Consider the following 21,216-nt stretch of genomic DNA (forward strand, 5'->3'; position numbering starts at 1 on the left):
ACTATTGTGCTGAGTTTTCAAATGAGAAGACAGAGGCTAAGAGTGATGAAGTGACGTGTCCAAATCTCTCATGTACTGAACAGGGACGTAGGAATTGAGGCAGGTCTGCTTGTGTCCAGAGCCCGTGCCTCCTCCTGATGTGATACTGTCTGTGAAAGATCAAGAAGGGACACTTTATGACAATGCTTGGGCAGAGGAAGCCCTCCTGGGACAGGATCACACATTTCGGGAGCTCCCTCGTCCACCCTCACCAACATTTGATGAGGAAACTCGGAGCCGTATGATTGCATCATGCTGCCAAACCAGGACCAGAATGAGAAAGGCCAGGTTAACCCAGCGACCCTATTCCTGGCCTGCTCTTCTGAGTTAGACACACGGTCCGTGTTTTTCCAATTCTCGTAGTCAGAAAGTCCACGTCAAAACCAGTGTCCTTTAAATTCCAGGAGCCCGTCATATTTTAGCCATGCAGCTTTATCATTCTGAAAAACAGCTTTATTGAGGTGTCGTTTACCCGCCATAGAAGCACCCACTTCAGGGGCGCAATTGCGTGACTTTCAGCATATTCACAGAAGTGTATGGCGTCATCAGAGTCTGTCCCTAGAGCAGGGTCAGCACCCCCAAAAGAAGGCCCCCCCCTGCTTCTAACCCCAAACAGCCATTCAGCTGGCTCTAGCCCTATAGATTTGCTTTTGGGGGTCATGTCATATAAATGGAATCAAACAACACACAGCCCTTTGTGTCTGGCTTCTCCACGGAGCGTTGTTTCTGAGGTCTGGCCACACGTCAGATGGTGAACAGTATTCCATTGTGGGGCTCTGCCATCTCTGGTGAGCATTTGGCTGCTCCTAGTTTTTGTTTGCTCTTTGTGAATAAAGGTACTAAGCGCGTTCCTGTGCCGATCTTGATGGGGACATATATTTTCATTGCTCTCGGGTCGATACTTAGCAAAGGAATTGCTCAGTCCTAGGGTTCGTCGCAGGCAGTTTAACTTTGTTCGGGATGTTATTTCTATTGAATGCTTATTTCACATCCAACACATTTATGAGCTTCATTATTTTTCTGAGTTCTGCTGTAAAAACCTTTGAGAAGCGCTGCAAAGCACAGAGAAGAAAATAAAAAATCATCTCCTCTACAACCCTACCTCCCAGAAACGGCCAGCTCTTTTAAGAGTGAATGCTTCCTAATAAATAAGGAGGCGCTCTAAGAAAAAAATGGAATTGAACTTCTGAAAAATACTTCACGTTTTCCACTGTGCGGAATCTTTCCTTTCATGCCCGTACGTATTTTCAAGAACACTAGTGCTTAAATGACCATGCGGCACCCACTCTTCGGATGCGACAAAAGCACTTGCCAGTCCTCCACTGTTTCCCTTCAGCTCCCTCCAAGCTTCCCGTTTTATGAATGACGCTGGAAATAGGATCCAGCCTCCATCTTTTAGTGTTGGATGGTCATTTTATTATTTTTTAAAAATCATTTCCCTGGGGCTCCAACAACTCTTATCACAATCCACACCTACATCCATTGTGTAACACACACTTATACATTCGTTGCCCTCATGATTCTCAAAGCTCTCGTTTTCTGCTTGGGCTCCTGGAATCAACTCCTCATTTTCCTCCCCTGCCTCCTTCCCTGCTCCCCTCTCCCTCATGAATCCTTGATAATTTATAAATTATTATTTTATCACATCTTACACTGCCCAGTGTCTCTCTTCACCCACTTTTCTGTTGTCTGTCCCCCCCATGGAGGAGGTTATATGTAGATCCTTGTAATCGGTCCCCCCTCTCCACCCCACTTTCCTTCTTCCCTCCCGGTATCACCACTCTCACCATTGGTCCTGAAGGGATCATCTGTCTTGGATTCCCTGTGTTTACAGTTCTCATCTGCACTGCTGTGCATTAGCTGGTCTAACCAGATTTGCAAGGTAGAATTTGGCTCATGAGAGTGGGAGGGGGGGGGCTGGTTATTTCTTAAACTAATTGCTAGGGGGTTGATTGGCTAGGTCAATTTAAAATGATGTTGTTGTCAGGTGCCATGGGGTTTGGCTCCGGCTCAAAGCGACCCCGCGCAAACGGAACAAAGCACTGTCTGGCCCGGTGACACCCTCACAAGTGTTCTAAATCCGAGCCCAGCCCGTCGCCTTGTGGAGGCCCCCAGGCAATTCTTCCCCAGGAAGGTTGGTGCCCACTAGCTCCCCTCTGTCCGTGGAGCTCCCGCCACTGCCAGCCGTGGTCAATCTGAAACCAAAGCGTCCCCAAGGGTAACTTACATTTTAAAATGCTCAGTGAGGCACAGTAAGTTTATCTGTCTACACGTATTGGGAAAAGAGGTTTCTCTTTTGGCGAATTATCTGCACATTCTTTGCCCATTTCCTACGGGTACACACAGCTGCATCTTAGTTAACATGTAAGATTGTTTTCATACCAATGATATTGAACCTGTGGCAAACAGCACAGGTGGCTCTCAGTTTGCTATTTCTCTTCTTTCTTTTCTTTCTTTCACTTTTTTTTAGGCATAAAGATGTTCTTACAACTTAAATAATCAAACCTTAGAAACACCTTTTCTTTGACTAATTCCAGACTTCGCCTTTCACATTCCACTTTTAATCTATTTTGGACTTCCCCCAAGTTTATCCAACTGTCCAAATATCATTGTTATTTTTGAATCCATCATTTCTCTGCATCATTTCTCTACACTTTCATCACCTGCATTTTAGGTATACTTTGACCTGTTTCTAGACTTTTGTTTTGTGGCAATGAATTGTCTGTTCTTGCACCAGTATCTGATTATTTTAATTGTTGCTGATAACATTATTTCATTTTATTATTAAAATTAGTTAATTGCTTGTAGACAATATTATAGGACACGCATCCCTCATGACAAATCCTTTTCAAAAACTTGTCAGAAACCATTCATCTAAGAAGTTGGCCACTTTTTATTCAATGGCGAAGGTGTGCCAGGAGCAATGAGGACAAAGTTGGAATTCTGATGGGAGTCATATTTGTTGTTATTTGCTGGCAGGCTGATTTTGATGCCTGGCGAGCTCATGTGTGCAGGGCAGAACTGTATTCTTAGCAGGTCCCCAAGAATCCATGGGTGGGTAGTGATATCAGTCTCATTGTGACTTTAATTAGCCTTCCCCAAGGGCTAAGGGTGTTCAACATCTTTTCACGTGTTCATTTACTACCTCAATGAGTTCTTTATTATATGAAATGTTCTTATCAGACTGGCGATTTACGGATTTCTCTGGGTCACGTACGATAATCCTTCCAAGAGCAGACATTCTTAATTTTGATGGAATCCAGTTTTTAATGTCTTCTATGGCTTATTCTTCTGGTGTCATATCAAGAAACCAAAAGAATTATTCATAGAATAAAAAGTTAATAAATTGGATTCCTGGCTAAGCCAAGTCACAGATGTTTTCTCTTAGACGTTGCGTGGTCTTCGGTCTGCATGGAATTCGATGGTCCATTGCAGTTAGTTCTGGCATGTGGTCCGAGGAACGGAGTAAGGCCTCCTTGTTTTGCACACGGAGAGCCAGCATCACTTGTTGGAAGGCTTTCACTTGTCCATGGAATTGCCTTTGTACCTCTGTCAAAAATCAATTCATCAAACACATGTGGCTCTAGTTTTGGGTTTCTATTCTGCCCCATTGATCAATTTTTCTATCTCTATGTGATTATATAATAACCTCTGTACAGTTTTGCGGCGCTCCCTCTTCAGTTCCTAATGGAATCATCCCTAAGGCCTCTGTAGGACCCTAGAGCAGTAGGCGGCTCTCTCTCCCAATCATAACTCAGACTGGTGGTCTTTGCACAAGTGAGTGGACTTGGATCTTTCTCCGTCCGACTGAGAATAGCACACAGCACAACGTTTGGGGCGGGCTGAGCTGTGAGGCAGCCATACCTGGCTCTCCCCGAATGGCTGCAGTTTCGGACAGTGCCTTTCTCTGTTGTGACCCGAGGACAATAGAGAAGGTCCTCCATTGTAGACAGTCCCAGTGGGGGTGGCGGAGGGGGGATGGGCAGAGTTGGAAGGCGTCAGAGTTTATGATGTTCACCCCACTGGTTTCCCCCATCCAGCTGGGCAGAACAAGGAAGACAGACACAGTTGCTAATTGTAAAAGAAATTTCCCTGGTGGAAAAAGCCCTTTTCTACACGTGAAACAGTCTGTGGAGGTTAGCAACTGGATTCTGAATTCCTACTTGGACGAATCTGGAGTCAAAGGAGAGAAAAAGGCTTGCAGGGCCAAAGCGTACAATGCTGCTGACTCCTCCCACCGGCGGCATGGAGGTCTGTATTCTCCCTATGGCTCGTCCGCAGGTGCAGCCTCGGTGAGGTTCCCTGTGGCCACATGGGGCCTGGGCTTCTCCAGGATCCTTGTGAGCATGAGGGACAGCAGCCGCAAACACACCGCTCCCCGTTCGCCCTAAATGTATTCTTTGCCTTAAAGATAAGAGTTGACTAGACACCAAGGCCACGGCCAAGTTTCCTAACCTCCTTTCTTTCTCTGCGGAGTGAAACGCCCCTGGTATTCAAGAGAGGAATGAAAGCGAGTCTGGGAGCCTCCAGCCTATTGAGCTACTGAAGTTTTCTCCTCTGACGTGCATCTGGCGAACACACTGCTTCCTCAAACAACATAAAACTGGAAGTGAAACTCTAAAGCATTTTCACCTTTACCATGTCTGGGAACAGATGGTGTAAGATATGAAAATAATAATACTTTATAATTTGGGGTCACAAGGGAGGGAGGGTAGGGAAGGGAGGGCAAAAAAGAGGCGCTGATACCAAGGGCTCAAGTAGAAAGAAAATGTTTTGAAAATGATGACGGCAACATATGTAAAAATGTGCTTGATAAAATTGATGTGTGGATTGTTATAAGACCTGTAAGCACCTCCAATAAAATGATTTATTAAAAATAAATAAATAAACTTTTAAAGAATATACTCATAAAAAATTCTCCTATACAAATCTCTGAATTGACAAAAGTGGTTTTTGGTTGTTTTATTTGGGGGGGGGGTTGTTTTGTTCTTAATCACAAGGAATGGACTGAAGTGGTAAAAGCCACCTCCACAGGGTAGCAGGAGCAAACATTGTTCTGTAGCACAGCTCTCTGTGACCAAGGCAAAACCTGGAGAGAGCCATCAAATGCAGGGCACCCTGGGTGTGGAGGGAAGGAGTTACACCAGTGACCCGAGGTAAGGGCGAGAAAAGAAAACGGATTCTCTTCCGGCTGTTCACCAGGATCTTCAGCCTGCTGGGACACAGGAACTTGGAAAACTAACGCCGATTCCCGAGCCATGAAAACAGGAGAAACTGGATGATAAGTAAGGGCTAAGGCAGATCTGGAATCCATGGGGACTTCTGAGACCTCGATGCATCTGCGAGATCCAAAGATACAGAGATTACCTTCTGATGGACGGACGGATCTATGAAGACAGACACACATTGATCCTTCATGAGCTGGATCCAGAGCCTGAAGCTGGTCACCGCGGACTCCTGCTCCATGGATGCCGAGGCTGCTTGGCCCGCAGGTGCACCAGGGCACCCTGCCTGCAGGAACGGAATGCCCACCCTCCTATCACTGTCGTTCCCAGGGCCTCCCACCCTCCCTGTGTCTTTAGATCAGTTCTCCCAATCTGAAACCTGCTCTAGCGTCTCCTCCTTCAGAGTCCCCCACCAAAAAGCTTGCCCGTGCTTTTAAATAGTTAAAGGAAAAAAAACAACCCAAACCTACATCATCAATAACATAAAATAAACCATCATCACCATGCTCTGAACGGTAAACCCCTGCCGACTTCACAATCAACAGTTTTAAAGAATCGTTGTCCATGTAGTTCCTACAGCAGCGGCACGTTTCTGTAATCTGCACGGCCCGGTGCTGCAAACAACAGCGTGAGTAAGACGTGGGCTGCTAGCAGCGTGGGTCTTACTTGCACATGGCTAAACAGGTCTTTCACCAGTGGATGGCCGTAGCCAAGCTCCTTCAGTACCACGTGTCTCGGTTATGTTAAGGTGTGTACCTTAAAAAAAAGTCCAATCAAAACAGTGGTCTTTGAGGGGATCTGCTGGGTCATGAAGTTCAAGGCAGAGCGGCCCATTCAGAGGATTATGGAGGCTGTTTTTTGGGACTTGATGGATTTTCACAAAAGAAAAAGGGCAAGCACAAGGGCTTATTAGGGAGGATAAAAAATATATATTTTTAAATTAATCATTTTATTGGGGGGTCTCTTACAAATCTTATAACAATCCATCATTCAGTTGTATTAAGCACATTTATACATATGTTGCCATCAACATTTACAAAACATGTTCTTTCTACTTGAGCCCTTGGTACCAGCTCCTCTTTTCCCCCCTCCCTCCCACCCTCATGAATCCTCGACCAATTTTATATTATTATTGTTATTTCATGTCACACACTGTCTGTTATTTGTCTGCTCTCAGGGGGGCCATACATCCAACCTTTGATGGGGTCCCCTTTTGCCCCCTTCTCCTCACCGCTCCCTGCCTTCCCCTACCCTCATGATAGCACTACTCCCATGACTGTACCTGAGGGGCTTATCTGCCCGGAATTCCATGTGTCCAGAGCTCTTATCTGTACCAGTGTGTGTACTCCCGCCTAGCCAGATTTGTCAGGAAGAACTGGGTCATGGTAGTGGGGAGGGGGAGGGGAGGAAGCATTCAGGAACTAGAGGAATGATGTGTGTTTCGTTGGTGCTAGACTGCACCTTAGTTGAATCGTCTTTCCTTGTGACCCTTCTGTGGGGGATGTTCAATTGTCTACAGATGGGCTTTGGGCCTCCACTCTTTCACATCGATATAATTGTTTGTTTGGGATATTTTGATCCCTGATTCCATGGACACATCGTGATCACACAGGCTGGTGTGCTGCTTCCATGTGGGCTTATTTGCCTCCCTGCTAGATGGCCGCTTGTTTACCTTCAAGCCGGGAACGGGTGAGAAGAAGGCCAGGAAGGGTTTCTTTTTCTGTCAAGACAATGCACCCACTCACTCTTCAAGGGTAGCGAAGGCCAAGGCCGGCAGTCCTGTGAGAATTCCCCGGGGACATGTCACCTCATCCATTCCACAGCCCCATCCTGCCCCTTCAGACTTCTTTTCACTCCCAAATTCAAAGAGCGAGTGAAAGGAAGAGGACTGCAGTTCCCTGAGGATGCCAACACTGCTGCTTTTAGGTTAAAGTGATTACAAAAAGGGTTGGAGAGGCAGAAACACCACCTCATCAGTGCAGAGACCTACACAGACGATATGCTGAAAAACAACGGCTGCACATTTTGATGTTTTTGCTTAATAAGGATTTCTAGGATTTTTGTAGTGGTCCTTTATGACTGATTTATTCTCATACATATGAAAATATTTGCAATTTCAGTTTTCATGCATTCCATTTCCCGCCCCGTGCTCTGTGGCCCTTTCTCATGAAATAGGCTTCTAGGACGGTCATATGAAGGGTTACCCAAAAATAACGGGGATTTTTTTTTTAACAAAACAACCTCATCACCTTCAAAGTACTCTCCATTATACTTAATACATGTGTCAAATCTGCGATTCCATTCTGGGAAACATTTTTCAAAATCATCTGTTTGGATGGCTGACACCACCTCCCTCATTTTTTCCCTTCTACCCTGTCAAATCGCTGTCCTTTCATGTCCCTTTTCATTCCTGGAAACAAAAAGAAGTTGCATGGAGCAAGGTCGGGAGAGTAAGGTGCGTGGGGCAAGAGGCATGCTGGTTTGTTGTTGTTGTTTTTTGCCAAAAACTGGTGTTCACTGAGATGGCTGCATGAGCAGGTGTTTTGCCGTGGTGGCAGAACCAGTCCCCCGTCTGCCACAAATCAGGCCTCTTTTGTCCCACATAGTTACACAATCTTTTCAGAACCTCTAGATAGAAAGCTTGATTAGCAGTCTGACTTGGTGGAACCAACTCCCATTTTTGTCCATTCGGGAAGTTGACAGACGTCCAGTATGAGGCTTGTCATCAAGCAACATTTCACCTTTTTTAAACGAGAAAAACATTCATACACTTGAATTTTTCCCATAGTGCTGTCCTTGTAAGCTGTGCTCAACACTGTAACAGTTTCTGCAGCATTCTTCCCGGGGAAGGAAACAACATTTCACAGCAGCACGCTGTTATCTTAAATTGACCACCACAAAAAACAAGGTCTGAGCGAAACTGCTTTTATGAAAAAAAAAAAAATTCACTGTGACCAGAGAGAACCTTCCCAGGTGCTGCCACTGGGTGCACTAACTCAGAGCGAGTTGCTGGATGCTCACCTAGTGGGAAACATGAGTAGCATGAAAGAAAGCTCCGCCCCGCCCAGCACAATTCCGTTTTTTTTGGGGGGGAGGTACCCCCTTGTAGGTATGTGAAAGTTGGACTCTGAATAAGGAAGACTGGAGAAGAATTGGTGCATTTGAATTGTGCTGGAGAAGAATACTGAAAGTACCATAGGCGGCCGAAAGAACAAACAGATCTATCATGGAAGAAGCATGCCCAGAGTGCTTCTTAGAGGAACGGCTGGGGAGACTTCGTCTGATATGACATGTTGTCAAGAGAGCAGTCCCTGGAGAAGGACGTCCTGCTTGGTAAGGGAGAGTGGCAGTGAACAGCAGGGAGGTCCTCAGGAGATGGATGCACACAGTGGCTGCAGCAATGGGCTCAGGCACTGGAACAATTGTGAGGATGGAGTAGCACTGGGCAGTATTTCGTTCTCTTGTGCACAGGGCTCCCATGGGTCGAACCAGACTTGATGGCACTTAACAACAATAGACAGATTTGCAGATAAAATATCAACAAAGTGATTTATCGATGCAGTTCCCTTCTTTACGATCACCTTTGCCTCACAGCTTGAAAGAGGACGTCAACAGTACAAATTCTCTCATCGATAATCACCTCTTTAGTCAAAATACTAGGCAAATATTAAGGAACATATTTAACCCATAGGATACAACAAGCATTCCTACTGCAAATTGATAGGATTCCAAGCTAAAGAAACATATTTTATTTCTTAGACTGTAGCCTTACCCAGGAAAGAAATTTATTTCTATTAGCATTAAAAACATTTTTAAATTGAAGTATAGTCGCTAGTTTGAAATGTTAAGCAATGCTTAACTCTATCTAATAATACCCTTTCGTCTGCCTACTGCCCCTCCTATCACCTAACCCAAACTAACTCACCTGAAAACCGGGACACCATGTTGAGGCTAAGCTCATTAATACCAGAGAAACCGCAAGAAATGAGTGTACCGGCTGTGGTTAAAGCGTCCCTGCTGCAAATCCTCCCTCTGACGCTCGTGAGCTGCAAGGTCTTGAGAAAGGCAGTTCACTTCGACAAGCTGTGTGATTTCTAAACTCAGAACACTCACCGTGGCTGCCCGGGGCCATCGTGAGAATTAAATAGACAAGTGACCGTAATGGACAGAGCACAACACATGGCACACAGTAAGGGCTCCTGAAATGGAAGCTCTGTCACCCGCCGTCACCACTGTATCCTGGAGATCAGCACCTGCACACCAACCCTTACGCCCCCCACCCCCCACCACCCAGAGGCCTGGAGAGTAACAGAGGCCAGTTGGATAGCAGGTGGGGATGCTTTCTTGGATCAGTTCTCAACCTGTGGGTCGTGACCCCATAACAGTAGCAAAATGACAGTGATGAAGTAGCAACGAGAATAATTTTATGGTTGGGGGGTCACCACAACATGAGGAACTGTATGAAAGGGTCACGGCATTAGGAAGGTTGAGAACCACTGTCTTAGATGGTTCCGGGTGTATAATTCAGGACACAGAACGAATGCATCAGGTACTTATCTAAAGACAACCCCCCAAACCATCGCCATTGAATGGACCGTGCCCCACATTGACCCCGTAAGGCAGAGAAGAACTGCCCCCCGGGGTTTTCAGAGGTGGTAACCCTTTCATGGAAGCAACTGCCACAGCTTCCTCCCCAGGAGTGGCTGGTGGAGTCAGACCAGCAACCACTGGGCTAGCAAGGGGTCCTTTCATCTCAGCCCCACCAGGGCTCCTAAACCAAGGACAAAGCCCTTTACACTGCCCAGAAGATGTACAATCTAGTCTAGCAGCTGAAGGTAAGAATACGTCTTCCACTTACAGTTGTAACACAGTAGCAGACCAGCCTCTCCATCTTCGTACACATCAATAGCTGCAACAAAATTAACCTGCAATGAGAACGGGCAATGGTAGTGGGCGGGTTGGACACCGACACTACTCAAAAGCTTTCTTCAGGTTGCCATGTGCTTGGCAATGACCCTTGGCCCCCCACACACTCAGATGTGGGGAGGGCCATTTCCACCTCACCAGGGCCCATGATGTCACAGGCTAGGTGGGGGGCCAAGGCTACAACACACTGTAGGCATGTAAGAAAAGAATGCATTCATTCATTCTCTCTCTCTCTCGCTCTCTCTCTCTCTCTCTCTCTCTCTCTCTCTCTTTCTCTCTCTCCACCCCCCCTCCCTCTTGGGCAGGTCTCCTCTCTCAATATGAACTATGGTTCTTCACAGAGCACTTCAGGAGGGTATGCATTTCCCTCTCACATCAACCTTAGCAAACAGGTCGCATCCTTCTCATTTTACAGTGGCCAACGTGAGGCTCAGAGATGTGAAGTCACTTACTCAAGTGCCACAGCCAAGTTGTGAACCAGGTCGCCGCTCTTTTTCTGTCTTATTGCTCTTGGCCTTCTTCCCCTAGGCGTTCTTCCACCTCAAACGTGCAGGATGTCTGAATCTGAAGGCCACCTAGCCCACCTTCACTTTCCACTTCCTCTCAACCTCGCGTGCAGGCAGGGAGCATGATGCAGGGGCCGGGGTGTGCTCAGGACAAACTCTCTCTGCACCTCAGGTCCTGCATTTGGGAAGCCCGTGGTCCTTCCTGACTGCTCCCCTGAAAGTCTCCTGGTGCTTTCATCCCTTCACTTGGATTCTCAACTCTTACAATTTGTGCTGTTCCCACACCCCTGGGGAACGGCCCTCTCTGAGTTCAACAACCATTTCTTTTCCCCCAAACAGAAGGCCTGTAGCCAAAGCTCTTCTCTGCCCGATTCCCTGCAGCCTCTGGTACATGGCATTGCTTTCTTCCAGGCTTCTTGCCTCCCTTTAGAATCTATTTCCATTTTCTGACTCTTTCCTGGAGTAGAAAATACCCACGTTCAGAGATTTGAATATTACCCTGTACTGGAGTTCCTGTGTGTACGCTCTCAGGGGCACGTCCACGCAGAGATCAGTGCTAACGTGTGTGCAGTTGGGCTCAGGATGAGACGGCGGAGGGGAGCAGGGCATGGGCTCTGGTCAGAAAGACTCCTGTTGAGATCCTGGCCACTCACTTACCACCTATGTGATTTGTGGTGCATGGCTTAATCACTAGCCTCAGGTCTTCTCCTATAAATCTGGGATGATTACCTATTTCACTGAACTGAAGAGAGAATTCAACGAAACAAGGCAAGGCCTTTGGCATGGGGCTTGGCACAAGTCAGCATTCAACAAAAGCTGCCGTCTTTATCTCACACACTAGCTTCCCTTATAAACCGACCCCTTCCTGTTAGCAGAACGCTCTCCAGAATCCCAGGGGTTCCTCACTCCCTCTCCTCCAAGTCCAGAGCATCCTCTTCACAGCAGCTCTTAGCTCCCCTATCTGTGCCCTCGACGGAGCCCAAGCTCCTTAGGCAGGAGCACGGCGCCGACACCTGTTGGTGCGTCTCGCCGCAGCCCCTTCCAGTCTTTGCACCGCACTCGTACCACAGGTGCCTCACCTAGCCAGCCCTCCTCCTCATGCTCTCACCCAAACCGTCTCCCCACCGTGCTAACCCCACCCCACTCCCCCAAGGGCAGCCCGAGCCAGGGCTTAGCTCTGGGCAGACCCTCCCATGAACCCGTGCGCTCTCCCACCGGGCATCCACTAGTCTGTAATTCCCTGGCACTGCACGAGGGCCATGGGGGATACAGACATAAATGTGGCAGGGTTCCCTCCTACATTAAAAACAATCTGAAACGCACGTAAGTACTTAAGACAATGCATAATGGATGGGAGCTGGAGGCACAGGGAATCCAGGGCGGACGATATCTTCAGGACCAGGGGTGTGAGTGGCGATACTGGGAGGGTGGAGGGAGGGTGGGTTGGAAAGATGGAACCGATTACAAGGATCTACATGTGACCTCTTCCCTAGGGGACGGACAACAGAAAAGGGGGTGAAGGGAGATGTCAGACAGGGAAAGATATGACAAAATAATAATTTATAAATTATCAAGGGTTCATGAGGGAGTGGGGAGTGGGGAGGGAGGAGAAAAAAAAGAGGACCTGATGCCAAGGGCTTAAGTGGAGAGCAAATGCTTTGAAAATGATGAGGGCAATGAATGTACAGATGTGCTTTACACAATTGATGTATGTATGGATTGTGATAAGAGTTGTATGAGCCCCTAATAAAATGTTTTAAAAAAAGAAAAAAAAAAGACAATGCATAATGGAGGACATCCTTAATTATGACCAAGAGTTGCGGGAACTTCAGAGCAAAGGGGAGATGGTGAGGCCCAGTCGTGAAGAGTGCTGACTCAGGGCACAGAACGACTTGGGAGTCAACCCCCCAATATTTCCCAAAGCTGTACATCAGAGACCTCTATCTTAATAACCTGATAGCATGTGTTACTTCCTATCTGAGCTCTCTTCCTTCTTCCCTCCCTCTCTCCCTTCCGGGTCTCCTTGTCCCTAACGTAAGCTTCATGAAGACCGAGGCGACCGTGGTGTTCTCAGACTCGAGATCAGAGCAGAAGAATTACCTGCTGAATGAATGGGGTTCCAGCTCTGCTTCTTTAAAGCTGTATTAGTTCAGCTGGCTGTTTCACTTCTCAGAACCTCAGTTTCTTCATTTGAAAAATAGGAGATAAGAATGTCTACCTCTATAGGTCCAGGCTTCGGTGAGGTAGCTTATATAAAAACCTACCCACAGTACCTAATACTTGATAGCTACTTAATAAATGTGAGCGGATAGCTTACCATATATACTCGAGTATAAGCTGACCTGAATATCAGCCGAGGTACCTAATTTTACCACAAAAATTGCATTAAAAATGTGCTGAAAAACTCGGCTTATCCACGAGTATATACGGTCCTTAGCTATTTAGACAGAGAGCACCTATTGGGAATAATCCTGGAGCCCCATCTGCCCCTCCAGAGGAGCCTTCTCATCTCACCACTTCAACTAAAACCTCTTCTTCAGGTACACTCCCACTGGCCTCAGCTGAGACCCCGTGCCTCCATGCTGCCAGGCTGTGAGCTTCTTGAGGGGAAGTTCAAGTGCTATGAGCGTCGTGGCCTTGACTTGATGGTCCATGATCCTGTGGGACGTGGCTATGAGTGCCACTGCGTGCTGTGTGTAAGGGCAGGGCCAGGTACCCTGGGTTCAAGACCTGCCTCTGGCACAGACGAGCTCTACTGTAGTCTTGGGAAAATGAGCAACCCCTTCCTGCGACTTCTTTTTCTACCCACATGGGGTGTGACCAGGTTGCTGTGGACCCCCCACAAGATAACACTAATGAAGTACTCGGGCACAGAACCAGCACATAGGTTGTCACTCAGGCGCCTGTGTCTATAACCTTTATGAGAGGACTGAGCTGCCATGAGAAAGGCAGACCTACACAGGAAGCCTCCACTGAAGCTATTTATGTGTGTGTGTGGGGGGGTAGTGGGGGGAGGTGACAAGAGTAAAGAGGGTTCAGACAACCTTCCAGACCAGGGTATCTGCATGGTGACCTCAGGGAAGTAGTGAGCATCAAGCATGTCTGCCAAGGGGTTTCAGGCTATGCTGACAGGGCCATTGAGCTCAGCAGACTCCTAAGCTTCAGGCTGAAGGGCAGAACCTGCGCGGGGGTCCTACCACCTCACTGGCCTCAGGGCCTCCACGGTGACTTCATCACATCCTATTGAGTTTTCTTCAGACGGTTGCTAACGCTGAGAGAGTGAGGCCTATGTCAGGCTTCTGCTTGTGCCTGTCTGTCTTCCCCTATCTCCCATAACCCCAGAGATTCTGCTACTGGAGTTCTGGAAGAGGGTGTAGACCTGGGAGTCTAATTTTTAAAAGTTTTTATTATGATTTGGGAGTTAGCACATGTATCATACCATTCCACAGGTTCAGCACGTCAAGTAGAACTGCGCACTTACATCATAATCAGTTTCCAAACAATCGTTTTCTGCCTGGACTCCTGGACATCATCTCTCTATTACCGCCCCCTGCCCCCCCCACTGTACCCCTTCCTCCCGGACTCTTTATTCTACTTGCTGCCCCTATAAGTTCGTCAACCCTCGGTTTCATATACGAGAAAATGGGAAAACATGTAACACAACTTCAAGAGCATGACCCCCAATGACATAACACCTTTGATATATACCCTAATATACACAAACAAACAAACAAACAAACAAAAAACCCAAACAAAATGTTACAAACCAAAAGAACAGAAACTTTGGAAACCAAGTCAGGTCCAGCCTCCCTGGTAGGGGGATCTATTGACACAGTTTTAGCTGTAAGTCAGGGCCAAGCCTTGGATTGTCTCTACTCCTCTCTGCAGAGACTCTGGTTAATCGTCACTTCCCTGCGACCCATCAGTGTGGATAGAGGAGTTCACCAGACACTTATTTCCTACATAATTCCCACAAATGAATTGTGGGTTCCCATGGTCACCAACCGCCTTCTGCACACCGACTCTCACAATTTAGGCACTGATACCAATCCCTCCTTTGACTTCAGATGATATGGATCCCAACCCTTTGGTGTGCTTCTTCCATGTGGACTAAGTTGACAGCTCACTTAGACAGCTGCTTGTTTGGAGAGAAGCCTTTGAGACCCCAGGCGCTATTTTATCTGCCAGCCGGGCACCATCTAAATTCTTCGCCACATTTTGCTATAGCACCCATTCCCTTCCTGAGGGCGAGTACTGAGCCGGACTATGATGCAAGAACTAATTGTTCTTAAATTGGAGCTACGATTTACTGTGAGTCCCAAACCCATTTCTGCATCTCTCGCTATATTTTTTTCTCTTAATTTGTTATTACTTGGGAGTTAACACACATGTCATATCATTCCATAGTTCAATCACATCAAGCAGAATTGTACGATTGCTTCCATAATCAGTTTCCAAAGATACTTGTCCTTCCTGGACTCCTTGACATTGTCTCCCTTTTATCTCGGGAGTCTAATATTTTATGTGTGTTTAAAAGCTCACTGTATTGACATTTTACATTTATAAAGTAACTTATGCCTGTTGTTAGAATTCAAAACAGAGTGAGGGGGTAAAAAAAGGTGAAAAGCAGAGATGTATGCACCCCAGCTGACAGAGGTGGACGCTCAGTGGCCAGCCTTCCCGAGCGTTGAGCTCTGGGCAGGTGGTCAAGATGGGGAGTGGGGTGTGGGAAGAAAGCCAGGGACCCAGCTCCAGTTACCAGGTCTGCGGGGCCTCCCAGAGGAGCCCTTGTTTGGGGCACAAGACCAGAGCTGGCTGCTAGAGCTGCAGCAGAGGGTCACGGTGGGCCTTGACATGAACTTGAAGTTGGGTTTCAGAATGCAGCACTAAAGCCTGAAACGACCTTGTCGGAGAAGAAAGATAGACTGGGGGCCAGAAAGCAGGCTAGCCCATGCCAAGGGTGCCTTGCACAGAGCAGGCAGGCAGGGCGTGTCATCTGAACTAAGCTGAATACCCCCCAGTGGCTTTTGACTGTGTCACCCGCTCCTTCCTGCTTCCTCCGCTCTTTGCCCTGTGCAGCGCCTTGGTGAATAACCAGTCCTGTGCTGGCTGGCTCTGCGCCTGACTGGTTAGCAAAAGTCACCTCGTTCAGGAACATCTTCCTTCCTCTCGGGCTCATCTCCCCGTTAGACAGCAAATGGCTGGCAGAGACACCTGTCTGACTAAGCAGATACGCATGGTCGACAAATGCTTACCGCTGCTGTATGTACTGAGGGAGATACTGATTACATAGAGCCAAGCGGGGCGAGAAGCAGCGCATTCTCAGTAGGACTCAACTTGGAACATGAGAGCCACTTGGGGATCACTGAGAAATGTACTCACGGTACAGCCACGACCAGGGACTTCTCTGTGACACACACGTCAGTACTTGGGGAGGCTGCTCAGAGAGGTCCAAGTGCAGACGCGTTTGGGCAGCACCAGGTGACAACACAAGCATGACAGAGCCCTCTGGGATGGAGAACAGCTCAAGGTACGATGGGCTCCCGATATAGCTAGACTTTTCCTTTTTCCCATTTTTCTACTTCTTAAAATCTCGTTCTAATGGTTCCTCTTCTTTTAAAAAAAATCATTTTATTAGGGGCTCATACAACTCCTATCACAATCCACACACACATCAATTGTGTCCAGCACATTTGTACATTCATTGCCTTCATCATTCTCAAAACATTTGCTCTCCACCTAAACCCCTGGCATCAGCTCCTCATTTTTCTCCTCCCTCCCCGCTCTCCCCTCCCTCATGAGCCCTTGATAATTCATAAAGTATTATTTTGTCATATCTTGCCCTGTCCGATGTCTCCCTTCACTCATTTTTCTGTTGTCCGTCCCCCAGGGAGGAGGTCACATGTAGATCCTTGTAATCGGTTCCCCCTTCCCAACCCACCCTCCCTCTCCCCTCCCAGTATGGCCATTCAGATCACTGGTCCTGAAGGGATCATCCGCCCTGGATTCCCTGTGTTTCCTGTTCCTATCTGTACCAGTGTACATCCTCTGGTCTAGCCAGACTTGCAAAGTAGAATTGGGATCATGATAGTGGGGAGGAGGAAGCATTTAGGAACTAGAGGAAAGTTGTATGTTTCATTGTTGCTAAACTGCACCCTGACTGGCTTGTCTCCTCCCTGACACCCTTCTGTAAGGGGATGTCCAGTGGCCGAAAAATGGGCTTTGGGTTTCCACTCAGCACTCCTCCCCTCGTTCACTATGGTAAGACTTTTGTTCTGATGATGCCTGATCCCTGATCCCTTCGACACCTCTTCTAAACAGAGTTAATTACCCATTTGCACGGCTACTTAGGCACCGCAGACACTAATATGAGGCGTGCTTCTTCTGGTCTTGGAAAGCTTAATTAGAAAGCTCTTTCACCAATTTCACTGAACATACCAGGAGGAAGCTGGCTGGTTTGAAGCTTTACGGGGAACTATACTCTCCCCGCAGGCCGTACCCCCATTCCTCGCTGTCCTGAGCCCGCATGCTGGTAGGCCTTGTGAAAACTCACCAGGCCTCACCCTGCTTCCCAGCAGTAAATGAGTGAGAAGCTCTGTGAAGTGCTAATGTCAGCTCTGAGGACATCTCCAGGGGAGGCCACAGGGCTGTGCTCACTGCTCTCCCCGGGTAGTACTGGCCAGGCTCTGGAAAGGTCATTTTCAGAGTTTAGGGCAGACGTGAGAGTCTGTCCAAACCGCAGGACATCTTTGTGCTCTGTGCAGCCCCGGCCAGGCAGGGTAGACCCTGTCCTGAGATTGTCTTCCCTCTGATTCCTCTTCAGGTATAGACAGGGGTGCGATAGCCTTCCCAGCCTCCCGATTCCCAACCTGAGAGTCTGCAGGGTGACCGAGCACAACCTTATCCTCACCTCCACAGGGCTTCCTGGGAGCACACTGCCCTCATGTACTTATACTTATTTATTCATCTATTTACTTTTACTTATTTATTTGTATTGAACTTTTTGACTCTTCATTTCTCTTTTGCTCACAAGGGTGCAATGGTGGGGCAAGATGTGAAAAGGCTGGGGGAATGCTTCATTCCATTGGACCCACGACTGGGAGCCCTCAAAGTGGCGCAGCCTAAACAGGACACGACCCACTACTTGTATGAGAAGCAGTCGGAACGGTGCAGACGCCCTAATCACGGCATCACAAAGTTCGAAGGAGCAATCCATCATAGTCTCCTAGATTCCCACTTCTCCCTGTTAACTGGCAACGTACCCGGTTGGCCTCCACGTGGTGCAGTCTGAAGGCTTCCCCCGTGCTCTCGTTGACCACGTCAAATTGGTGTCGATAAGCCACACAGATGAGATTGTCGCTCTCTTCCGCTGGCCCATCCACCAAGGTCATCACCATGGGGGAGTCGGATAGACATATCTCCTGTTGTGAATGACGACGCAGGGGAAAGGGGTTAGAACACAGAGCAGCCATCGCCTCAACCCCCACCGCCCAGGGCTCCCATCAGACGTCCGTCTCCCTTCCACAAGCTGTCTTCAAGACACCACGTTTGTCCACAGGGCAGGGTCGAGACCAGGAAACAATGTCATAAAATGGACTCAACGGTAATGGTCTGCTGTGGCCCCACGGTATGGTTAGATTAACCCTGTTCTGTAAGTTCTGGCAATAATAGTAATTGGTAAGTTAATCGACCACTTATCACATGGTAGACACTGCCCTCATAAGGCCCTTATAAAAACCATATGAAGTACGTAAGCAAATGTGGCGAAGAAAGCTGATGGTGCCCGGCTATCAAAAGATACAGCATCTGGGGTCTTAAAGGTTTGAAGGTAAACAAGTGGCCATCTAGCTCAGAAGCAACAAAGCCCACATGGAAGAAGCACACCAGCCTGTGTGATCATGAGGTATTGAAAGGATCATGTACCAGGCATCAAAGAACAAAAAATCATATCATTGTGAATGAGGGGAAGTGATGAGTGGGGACCCAAAGTCCATCTGTAGGCAACTGGATATCCCCTTACAGAAGGGTTGCAGGGATTGAGAGGAGCCAGTCAGGGTGCAGTGTAGCAATGATGAAACATACAACTTCCCTCTAGTTCTTAAATGCTTCCTCCCCACCCCACTATCATCATCCCAATTCTACCTTACAAATCCTGCTAGACCAGAGGATGTACACTGGTACAGATAGGAACTGGAATCACAGGGAATCCAGGACAGATGATCCCTTCAGGACCAGTGGTGAGGGTGGCGATACTGGGAGGGTCGAGGGAAGGTGGGGTGGAAAGGGGGAATCGATTACAAGTATCTACATATAACCTCCTTCCTGGGGTACGGAAAACATAAAAGTGGGTGAAGGGAGACATCAGACAGTATAATATATGACAAAATAATAATAATTTATAAATTATCAAGTGTTCATGGGGGAGGGGAGAGCGGGGAGCAAGAGGAAAATGAGGAGCTGATACCAAGGGCTCAAGTAGAAAATAAATGTTTTGAGAATGCTGATGGCAACAAATGTACAAATGTGCTTGACACACTGGACGTATGAATGGATTGTGATAAGAGTTATATGGGCCCCCATAAAATGATTAAAAAAACAAACAAACCATATGAAGTAGGTATAGTTAGCATTCTATTATGAAGATGAGGAAACTGAGGCTCCAAGGTCAGATGACTAGCCTACTGTTCATTTGTGGTAGAGCCAAGTTTGGAACTCAGGAAATCTGATTTCAAAGTTCGTAAACTTCAAGGTCACACTGCTGTTTCTGTTTCCTTAGGGGCAATTAGCATGGGTTAGTATGGTGGAGTCAGCCGGTTTTAGAGGGGACAAAGCATTTCTCAGCTCACCTATCGGTGTGCTCTCCCTCAGTGGTGACCACTTGATGAAGTTTGCGTCTTACTTTATGGTAGTTTTTAAAAAAGGCAAGACATGGCCAGAGGGACCACCAGGGAAGAAACTGGGTAGCGCTCCGGGATCCTTGAGCAGATTTCTCTCACAAGGCTTCGCCTTTGCTTTCTAAATAAACCCTGATTGCTGGCGGCAGAGGGGCTTGGTGACATCATAGCTACTCTTTGGGCTGCCAGCCACAAAGCCAGCAGTTCCAAACCACCAGATGCTCCACAGGAGAGTTACAGTCTGTAAAGAGTTAAGTCCCGGAAACTCACAGGGAGGGGAAGTCCTACCCTGCCCTACAGGGCAGCTAGGCAGCAGCATCAACTCAATGGCAGTGAGTTTGGTTACTTTGGGGACTGCAAGCAGGGCAGCTTTGCTGACTGGTTTTCCCACCTTCACAGCTACGGAGGCCACTGGCATCTCTTGTGGAGGTGGGGGGGTCTTGTTTTAGCCCTTAGCAACCACGGCAACCCCACAAACAACAGACGGGGATGCTGCCCAGAACTCCGCCAGCCTCCCATTGTTGCTAGGTTGGAGTCCATCCTCCCCACTGACAATGCACTTTATGTCCTTCAGGGATTGGCCCGTCCTGACAGCATCTCTAAAGCACAGGACACAAGTCCTGACATCCTCGCTTCTAAGAAGCCTCCTGGCTTCCCTATTCCAATAAAGATCTGTTAGTCCTTCTGTCATGTCCCCGCCCGTTTGCTATGCCTCACCAATACCCTAGCTCACAGGGAGCCATCTTCTCCGGGTTTGCCTATGAAATGATTAGCAATACCTTGACTTGAGTCAGGTGCACTTCAGTCTTCAAAGTGGCGTCTTTGCCTTTTAGTTACTTTAAAGAGATCTTCTGCAACAGATTTGCCCATGACAAGATGTCATGTGATTTCTTGACTGCTGTTCCCTTGGACATGAATTGCGGATACAAGTCAATTTGAAATACTTGACAAATTCACTAGGTTCTCCGTTCACAAGGTGAGCCGACTTTTGTTTTCTTTATGCTGAGGAGCAATTCACACTGAAGGCTGTGGTCACATTTTCAGCAGTGTGTCAAGTCCTCCTCACTTCAGCAAGCAAGGTTGGCCCTCCTCTTTATCACAGCGTCTTACTTAACTAGTCTTTCTTCAGTCCTGGTTGTTCTTCTTCGTACAGCCCAGCCTTTCACATTAGTTGCTCAATACACAGAGAAAATACATATGGTGAAAGGATACACCCCTGAGCCACCTTTCTTAAGTTTAAACCAGGCAGTATCCCCCCTCTTTTTTTTAAATGTATGTGCTTGTATTTGAAAATGTATGTAATATTGTTAGATGCCCCCTCGTTTGTTTTGTTTTTAAAACAAGTGTTCTTTGATGTATGGGTTCCAATGAGCACAAATAAGGGGTTCGGAGTTCCTGTTCTTTGCAGTGTTAGGGATAGTTTGTTCAGGTCCGCACGGTCAAATGGCCTTGCATAATCAACAAAACACAGGTATAGCATTCTCTACTGTGAGCCAAGATCTAGCTGACATCAGCAATAATATCCCTTAGCCCGTGTCCTCTACTGAATCCAGCTTGGGTTTGTGACAGTTGTCTGTGGAGGTACTGCTGCCATTTTTGACTGCCCCCAAACTGAACTCACTGCCA

General features: G+C 47.5%; 1 protein-coding gene across 1 annotated transcript in view; it reads right to left on the reverse strand.

Annotated features, from left to right (window-relative positions):
- Positions 1–21,216, reverse strand: part of GARNL3 (GTPase activating Rap/RanGAP domain like 3) — a 167,321-nt gene that overhangs the window by 13,436 nt on the left and 132,669 nt on the right. The window contains exons 22-23 of the mRNA XM_075559100.1: positions 17,959–18,117; positions 10,123–10,189 (exon numbers count right to left, since the gene is read on the reverse strand). Of these exons, the coding sequence (XP_075415215.1) occupies positions 10,123–10,189; positions 17,959–18,117 (226 nt within the window). The remainder of the gene's footprint in view (positions 1–10,122; positions 10,190–17,958; positions 18,118–21,216) is intronic.

The sequence above is a fragment of the Tenrec ecaudatus genome, chromosome 10 (genome assembly GCF_050624435.1).
Source record: "Tenrec ecaudatus isolate mTenEca1 chromosome 10, mTenEca1.hap1, whole genome shotgun sequence".
Classification (NCBI taxonomy): Eukaryota; Metazoa; Chordata; class Mammalia; order Afrosoricida; family Tenrecidae; genus Tenrec; species Tenrec ecaudatus.